This window comes from Ailuropoda melanoleuca, chromosome X (assembly GCF_002007445.2).
Source record: "Ailuropoda melanoleuca isolate Jingjing chromosome X, ASM200744v2, whole genome shotgun sequence".
Taxonomy (NCBI): Eukaryota; Metazoa; Chordata; class Mammalia; order Carnivora; family Ursidae; genus Ailuropoda; species Ailuropoda melanoleuca.
In genome coordinates, this window is record NC_048238.1 from 71,449,479 (window position 1) to 71,458,504 (window position 9,026).

At 43.1% G+C, this 9,026-nt stretch overlaps 1 protein-coding gene across 1 annotated transcript; it reads right to left on the reverse strand.

Moving 5' to 3' along the window:
• Positions 1-896: 896 nt before the first annotated feature.
• TMSB15B (thymosin beta 15B) lies at positions 897-3,969 on the reverse strand. Its single transcript, XM_034649262.1, has 3 exons — positions 3,818-3,969; positions 2,270-2,386; positions 897-1,341 (listed from the first exon to the last, which is right to left on the reverse strand). The coding sequence occupies exons 1-3, from the start codon at positions 3,951-3,953 to the stop codon at positions 1,304-1,306; spliced, it is 291 nt and encodes a 96-aa protein (XP_034505153.1). The 5' UTR covers positions 3,954-3,969; the 3' UTR covers positions 897-1,303.
• Between the last annotated feature and the right edge of the window lie 5,057 nt (positions 3,970-9,026).

A 9,026-nucleotide genomic window follows, 5' to 3' on the forward strand; every position in this document is an offset into this window, starting at 1 on the left:
GGGTGGCTTAAACAATAGCAATTTTTCTCACGGTTCTGGAGGAAAGAAGTCCCAGAACAAGGTCCTGCAGGATCAGTTTCTGCTTAGAACTCTCTTCCTGTCTTGCAGATGGCCACTCCCTTGTGTCCTCACATGGCAGGGAGAGAGATCTCTAGTGCTTCTTCCTCTTAAGGCCACTGTTCTATCAGATGGGCCCCATCCTTAGGACCTCAATTAACCTTAATTACCTCCTAAATACCCTATCCCCAGATCCAGTCACATTGGGGGTTAGGGCTTCAACATATTAATTTTTTTGGAGGTGGGGGAGAACAATTCAGTCCATAACACTTAATGCTCACCATGAATACCAAATACTTGGTTCATTAAGATAGTGAATTTTGTTCAGGACAGGGAGACCGACCAGAGGTTCAGTGCTGTGGGTTACCAGCAGGTATACTTGAGTTTCTGCTTAATAGTAAGATGTGATGTGCTTAGTACAGTGTGTGCTAGCATGTGCCTCCTATGCCCTTCTGCATGCATCACCAGGCTTGGGCATCTCCTTCCATTTAATTTAAAAGCACATTTGAGAAAGCAAGAGAGCCCAGCTAGAATTCCAACTCTTATTTGCCTTAGATCATCACTTCAGATGTTTTCATTTCTTCATTTCTGAGATAAGAAGGCTAGTCCACATGACCTCTCCTTCCAAGGTTCTCGAATTGTATGATTCCAACTCTAAGGAAAAAGCACCTAGCATCACTAAGTCAGGACCCACTGCACCTGGACAGATAAGAGCCTATTCCACGAGAATGATCTGCAGAAGTGTCTTTCCTGCAACCATTTTGCTTGGTTGAAAAGAGTACCCTGGGTACTTTCATTCCTTAGAAGACCACTAGGAATGAACCACAGGAGCCTTAATGTATTGATTTTACTTATTATTTTATTGCTACATTAGAAATGAAAACAAACTGTGAGAAGCTGCAAACCCATGCCACTTTATGAAGATTATGGAGCAATGGAGACATCCATTGTAGAGGGTGAAAAGTAGCCGATCCTGTAGGGGGTGGAAGGACTTCACACACAAAGGTTATCAATGGTGGGACTGTGGACAACCTTTGCCAGCTGGAGTTTATGCACCAATGGAAAGTTTAAAAATGAACATAAGGGAACATTGGCTACTCCTGACCTCAGCCAGGGAGTATGGGTGTGAAGCATTAGACAGTGCCTAAAATCTCTACAAGCACATAGGTTTACAAAAAAACAAGCCCCAAACCAAGACGTCTACTCAGGCATTGTTGAAAACTGCTCTTGGGAGAAGATTCCCATCTTATGAAGTTTGAACACACTCTTTCTCCTGCTGGATAGCTGGGGAAAAAAAAACAAAAAAAAATGTTAAGAAGGTATTTTTCTAAGATTAAGTTCAATTTCTTCCCCAAAAGCACTTTTCTAACTCACTGAAAGCTGCCATGCCTGCTTACAGTTGTGTGTGTGTGTGTGTGTGTGTGTGTGTGTGTGTGTGTGTAAACCACCTGAATCTACATTAGAATCTACATCAACTGCAGGGTTTTTCCCCCCCATTTAAGAGGTAGATCTATGCTGTTGCCATTTTTTACCATATATTATTTTAAGAATGAAGAGGAACTGAAACATTTTTTTCAGATTTATCTATCCCTATACAATTAGAAAGATATACCATTTCAGACAATTCTAACTTTGGAACTTTCAAATAATGGTGACATGAAAAAATGTGCCCCTTGGTTTAGAGTTTCTGCAGGAGACTGTAAGTCAGGAGGGCAAAACTGATTTCTTGATCCCTGGAAGACCTGAGTATACCCAAGAGCCAAACTGGTTCTCCCACCTCATTTTGCCATCAGGTAGAGAAGGCCCAAACCATAAAATTTATACAGCTCTCTAGGGATGAGATCACAGACCCAAATTGTTAGATGCATAAAAATGGCAAAAAAACCCCCAAAATTGGACAAAACTAAGATGTTTATACTACTGAGTCCAATATCCCAAGATTGGTTTTAATGTGGCTTTTAGTAATTTTTTTCAACAACCAAAAAAACCAGTTTTAAAAAAATTCTCCCATTACTACTAGGGCCTATTTTGTGAGAACCACTCATATAAGCCAGGTAAGAAGCAAGTATTTGATATTTTTAGATGTTGTATTAAATACATTAGTACTTTAATTATTGCTTACTTTGTGGCAAAATATACAAGAAGAGTTTATTTACTGAACCTATCAACTTTCAACATTGTTTGTCTCAACTAGAAAGCCCCCATGACTTACTTTCCTTTGAGGGAAGAGTATTTTTTTCTTTAGTATTAGTTTTCTTCAGTTTTGACCTGTCAAACTTCTCCACTTCAGACAAATCTGGCTTATCACTCATCTTGACTGAAAAAAAGACTGAAAAAAAAACATTTAATAAACCTATCTGGTAGAACTATTATCAGACTAAGAAGTAACAGCCAAAATTCTCACATTTAATATTAATGCGTATTTTGCCTGCTGATTTTCAACAGGAAACAAGGAGATCTTAGAAATGTCATGTTTTTATTAGAACACTTTTTATTCCGTGTCATTACCCTATTTCTGATAAGCAGTAAATGCCACTGAATCAGGATGCACCAGAAACCAAGATGCTCTAGAAACAGGAGTCAATATGTCTGACTCTTAAAATCACAGCAAAGGTAAAATGAAGGTGATAGAAACACATGAGCAGATAGGGAGAGAAGAAAAAATAAGGACTGAGTTTAACCAGCTGAGGAATTTGTCACAACAGATAGCACTATTTGAGCATCTTTACTTTCTAGTCAATTACTTTTGGGGGGCACTTTTTCTGGGGGATAGGAGCAGCACACAAAAAAGCGTGGTTAAAAAGTTGTACTAGTTTCTTTCCATTTTATCTGTCCAAAGACAGTAGATTAAGGAGCCACAATAAGAGAGTGAAGGGATTCAATCTGATCGTTAACTAATTACATGTCTCATACTAGCTAGCTCCTTATAGCACTGGATTGTAAATGCTGTACGAAAACATAGCTAATTAGAATCAGACCAAGGACTTCAGCAAAACGGGGTAAAGAAATAGAGTTGATTTTTATTTCACCATATTTTCTCTGCAAAGGGAAAGGTTAGGAGATGAGGTGCCCTGTAACCATTCCGGATTTGTCAAGAAGAGACAATAGGAGACCCTAGAGACCAGAAAACAGAGCTCTCAAGCGCGTGCCTGGCCCCACCCTGGTAGAGGTAAGACACGTCTAGTGCCCAGAGTAGAATGGAGAGGCCCCCAAGCAGCCAGAAGTCCCGAATGCCTCCCATCCGTCGAGGCCACCCTAAGACCCTCCTTTGACGAGGGATCAGATGCCAATCTCCGAGGCAGGGAAACAGGGACTAACAAATAAATCATAAAGGGCTGGGCGCGTGGCTCTGTCAGGAGCAGTTTGCTTACATTTTAAAATAACCATCATCTCTGTCAGGCGCGCAGCCCACGTTTTGGCCACAGGAAGGGAGAGCGCGAAGGGCCGGCGCCCGAGGGCCCATTCCGGGCGGCACCCAAACTCCTCTTCCTCTCGGCCTCGGACCTACAGCCACAGCGGACGGGCCGCTCTAAGGGGCCGCCCCTCGGGCCTTCCAAGGACCCACCCGGGGAGGACTCGGCAACGCGCAGAAGGCGGCGCCACAGAAAACAAAGGCGCGGGCTCTCCAGGAGGCGCCGTTACAAAACGCCAGTCCCAACCCGCCCCACCAGTTCCCGAAAGACCGACCCTCTCCGCCCCGCAGCCACTGCGCCCCCCGTCCCTATAGTCTTCTGGCTCCGCCGGGACCGCAGGCCCTCACCTGGTGGCTTGAAGACGGGCGAAAGGCTATCGGCTGGACCAACGAAACTCCACACACCGGACGCGGTTAGCCTTCCCGCGCGGAACGCTGCGGTTATAAGTCTCGGAGCAGGCCCCGCCCCAGACCCCCCAGCCATCGCTGACTGGCTGAGAGATCCCAGGCCCGCCTCTTCGCCCCTCCCCCTCCCTCCCTCCGCTTTCGTCTGGTAGGCTTGAGCCGGCTGTCTCCCCTCAGGACTTCTCGGCGCATCAGTGTCTTGATGACGTCATACCGGAGCCACCTCCCCAGACCCTGTCGAAGCCCTCTCTGATTCGCCGAGGGATTGCCCGCCCGTCCACCAGGTCTCTCCCACACTACTTTTGTGCTGAGGATCCACTTCCCTCCTTCCCAAGTTAACTCTCTCCTCCAAGGTAATTGGGACCTCTACAATAAGCAAGCGCTTCTTTCTTGCCCAGTTAGGCTCCAACGTCTGGAACTGGCTTTTTATAGCCTTAGAGCCTAAGAACGCCGTGATAACCAGTGGTTCGGAAGCAATGCTCAGTGGCGCCTAATCCTTGGCCAGGTCATGGAGGAGGGGAGCTCATTGAGAGGGTGGGCAGTTCAGAGTCATTCACCCCCACAGCTGAACATTTCTATGACAGCGGTGCTCTCCTATGTAAAAGTCACATTTTCAATTTTCTCAGCCACTGAACATGGTAGTAGTCAGTTTAGGGTAATCACAGGAGGATCTACTGAGGCTATTCATCTTTATCTCCCCAATCCCTAGCACTTGGCTTGGCCCACAGGAGATAGGTCAGTACCTGTCTATAAATTGAAGTAATACATCCATGATAGAGCAGAAATTTTGGACAGCAGCACCACCCAGTGTCCATGTTGGGGGAGAAAAGTAAGGATCCAGTTGAAAGGATCAAATATTCCAGGTCACTTTCTGGATACTCACCCAGAACCTTAGAGCATTAAGGTAAGATGGAGAGAAGACTATGTCTTCAGCTTGTATCCCATATTTGCCATATGGTTCATGTATGGTGGTAAAGATACTCTACATAGATCAGCACGCACTCTCTCCACAAGGATTTCTCAGGCCCTCCCCACCTCTCTCCATTCATTCCCTTTTCTATGCTCTTGTAACATTTTGTGTTAATCTGAGAGTTTCATCTCTTTGTTGGAGAAACTTTTAAAGCAGAAAGCCACCCTCATTCAACAAATAATATTTATTGAGTACCTATAGTGTCCCAGGCATTAAATATAATAAACACCAGTGTTTCCACCACTCAGATTTGAATATTGTTAACATTTGAGTATATTCACTCTTTTTTAAGAATAAAAACAGTAAAGAAAAATTGAGGTTCCCTTGACCCTCACCCCATGTCCATTCACCCTCCACTTCCCCAGGGGTAGTCCTATCCTGAATGTGAAGTATAGTTCCTAGAGCATTTTTTTATCATTACAGATTTATGTGATCTCAATCTTTCCCGAGGACTCTGTCCCCTGAAGCCCACTCAAGAGGAGTAGATGATTTTTCTCTCCTGCCACCATCGTACTGCAGAGCCTGAAGGTTGAGTCTTCCTTGGTCTTCCTTGCTTCTCATTGCTGCCTTTAGACCATTCCTCTTCCATATCCTTGAAAACCTCTAGTTTTTGATGGCTCATCAGTAACTAGCCTTCATTTTTGTTGTCATCTACCAAACTTCATTTCACACCCCCCCACACACACAAGTTCTCAAAGGTTTAAGCTCCTGGAGCACAGTCACTCTCAATGGTAGTAGTCCCATCTTAATTCCCAGTGAGCTCAAGAATGATCATTCTAACACACTGACTCCTTTAGTTCCTTGAACATTTCTCCTTTGTGACATTGTCCTTGACCCCACCTCAGACACTCACTTGCATGGCTATACCCGAGGCCTTGTCATAGCAATTTTAGCAACTCTTCTGTAATCTCAATTTCAAACATCCCTCTCTATGACCATCACCTCCTCTTTTTCCAGCTTACTCGTAACCTTTGGTATCCAGATCCCACTATCCTTCAACCTCACCAGAATCTCCAGGCCATTGGTCCTACCATATTTTCACCATCTCGTACTCCTTTTTTGTCTTTTCTCCTTTCCTTCCCTTGTTCAAATGTCATGCCCAGTCTTTATAGTCCCTCATTTACATATACCCTTCACTCTTCTGCCCCTGTCTCATTTTGTATTGCTTTCCTGGCAAAATCATAATTCTGGCTAAGTCCAAATACACTTTAAGAAACCTAAACCCACACAGCTAAGCCTAGCTGGAGGAAAATACACAACCACATGACTAATTTAAGTTTAAACTCATGACCACAAATGTCAATCAGGCCCTTACTGCTATCAAGCAATCAGCCTTACTTCCAAAACCACCTCAACATCCCAACACTTCACATGCTTCTTATTTCACTAGAAAATTTAAACCATAATTCCACAGACTCCTATCACCATATTGGTTCACTCACCAGCACCTGTATCTGTATATATGGCCATCCTATTGATATCATATATGATTGTTTTGGGCTGAATTATATCCCCCAAAATCCATATGTTGAAATCCTAAACCCCAGTACCTAAGAATGTGACTCTACTTCTTTTAAGAAGTAATTAAGGTGTGGGGCATCTGGATGGCTCAGTCATTAAGCATCTGCCTTTGGCTCAGGGCGTGATCCCAGGGTCCTGGGATCGAACCCCACATCAGGCTCCCTGCCCTGCTGGGAGCCTGCTTCTTCCTCTCCCACTCCCCCTGCTTGTGTTCCCTCCATCACTGGCTGTCTCTCTCTCTCTCTGTCAAATCTTTAGGAAAAAAAAAGAAAAAGAAGTAATTAAGGTGAAATGAGGTCATATGGGTAGACCCTAATCCAATATGACTTGTGTCTCTCTAAGAAGAGATTAGGGAACAGATAACACAGACAAGTCCTGATAGCCAAGGAGAGAGGTCTAACCAGAAACCAAACCTACAGATATCTTGATCTCAGACCTCTAGCCTCTGTAACTGTGAGAAAATTAATTAATTAATTAATTAATTTTGTTTAGGGGCACCTGGGTGGCACAGTTGCTTGAGCGGCTGACTCTTGGTTTTGGTTCAGGTCATGATCTCAGGGCCCTGGGATCTAGCCCTGAGTTGGGCTTCATGCTCAGGGCAGAGTCTGCTTGAGACTCTTTCTCCCTCTCATTCTGCCCTTGACCCTGTTCTCTCTCTCTCTCTCTCAAATATATAAATACAATCTTTAAAAAAAATTAATTTCTGTTTTTTAAACCACCCAGTCTGGTCCTTTGTTTGGCCAGCCCTAACAAGCCTAATAAAATATCCTCTGAAGCCAGCTCCTCTCTTTTCCCACTGGATTTCTTTCTCTCACACCAATTCAACAATACCACTATCAGCTTTCTCCCCTTTATCTCCAACATCATCTGCGTTGTGCTCTATATTAGGTCATTTCTATCAGTATACAATCACGCTATTATTTCTTATCTTCACATATATACATTTTCATCATTATATATGCATTATTTTATATGTATGTTCTCTTGACTCCACTCCCCCACCTCCTATCACCCCACTTTGCTCCCTTTTGATGCAAATCTCTTTTATAGATATACATGATATACATTTCCATGTGCAGTATTTGAAAGCATCGTTTGAACTAATGTTCCTGGTCTAAGACTGAATTCCTCATTCTACATACATCAATCTGGTGTCAAGAGGGAGCCCCAGATGATCATCCTTTCCTAGCCCACTACCCTCTCTGCCTGCTCTCCACCTCACTCACTCTGTCCCAGCTATTGCCGCTCTACTGTTCTTAAACAATCCATGTTCACTGTTGCCTAGGGCCCTTTTAATGCCTGTTCCATCTGTCAGGTATGTTCTTCCGCAAATATACACTTGGACTACTCCATCATTCCTTTGTAATTGTTGTATCTATTTACTGTTACAATTTCTCACCTACTATTCTTGTTTGAACACATTCCAATCAAGGGTCCACCTCCACCACTCTACTGAAATGTATCTTGTCGAGGTTATGAATAATGTCCACATTGTTCAACCCAATGTTCAGTTCTTAGTCCTTGTCTTTGACCTATCAGCAGCATTTGACACAGCCGATGAGCCTCTCCTCCTTGGTTCATGGCCTTCACTTGGCTTCCAGGACCCCACACTGTCCTGTTCTTCTCTAATCTCACTGGCTGCTCCTTCTCAGTCTCCTTTACCGGCTTTCTCTCTCCTCCAAGACCTCTTAAAATGAGAGTGCCTCCAGGCAAGGTCCTAAATTCTCTACTTTTTTTTCTTATTTATTAATTCATTTACTTTTATGGAGCTATAATTGACATTTAAAATGTATTAGTTTTAAGTGTACAACATGATGATTTGATATATGTATATATTGTGGAGTGATTACCATAATAAGTTTAGTTAACATCCATCACTACACATAGTTGCACATTTTTTTCCTTGTGATGAGAACTTTTACGATTTACTCTCTTAGCAACTTTCAAATACATATACAATACAGTGTGTTAACTATAACCACATTGTTGTACATTACATCCCCAGGACTTAATTATCTTATTTTTTAATTTAAATTCAATTAATTAACATATCATGTATTATTTGTTTCAGGGGTACAGGTCTGCGATTCATCGGTCTTATATAATACCCAGTGCGCGTTACAACACATACCCTCCCCAATGTCCAACACCCAGTTATCCCATCCCCCCACCCCCACCCCTCCAGCAACCCTCAGTTTGTTTCCTAAGATTAAGAGTCTCATTTGGTTTTTCTCCCTCTCTTGTTTTGTCTTATTTCATTTTTCCCTCTCTTCCCCTATGATCCTCTGCCTTGTTTCTTAAATTCCACATATCGGTGAGATCATATAATTGTCTTTCTCTGATTGCCTTATTTCGCTTAGCATAATACCTTCTAGTTCCATCCACATCATTGCAAATGGCAAGATTTCATTTTTTTGATGGATCCCAATTCCTCTTCTTTCCAAACTACTCACACTCTGTTGGTGGTCTCTTCCAGCCCAATGTCTGTAGAACCATTTCTATGCTGACAACTCCCAAACTACAGTCTAATATATTCAACTACCTACTTAGCACCTCCACTTAGATGTCTAATAGACATCTCAAACTCAAAATGTCCCTGACAGAGGTTGCCTGGGTTACTCAGTTAGGCATCCCACTGTTGATCTCAGCTCAGGTCTTGAT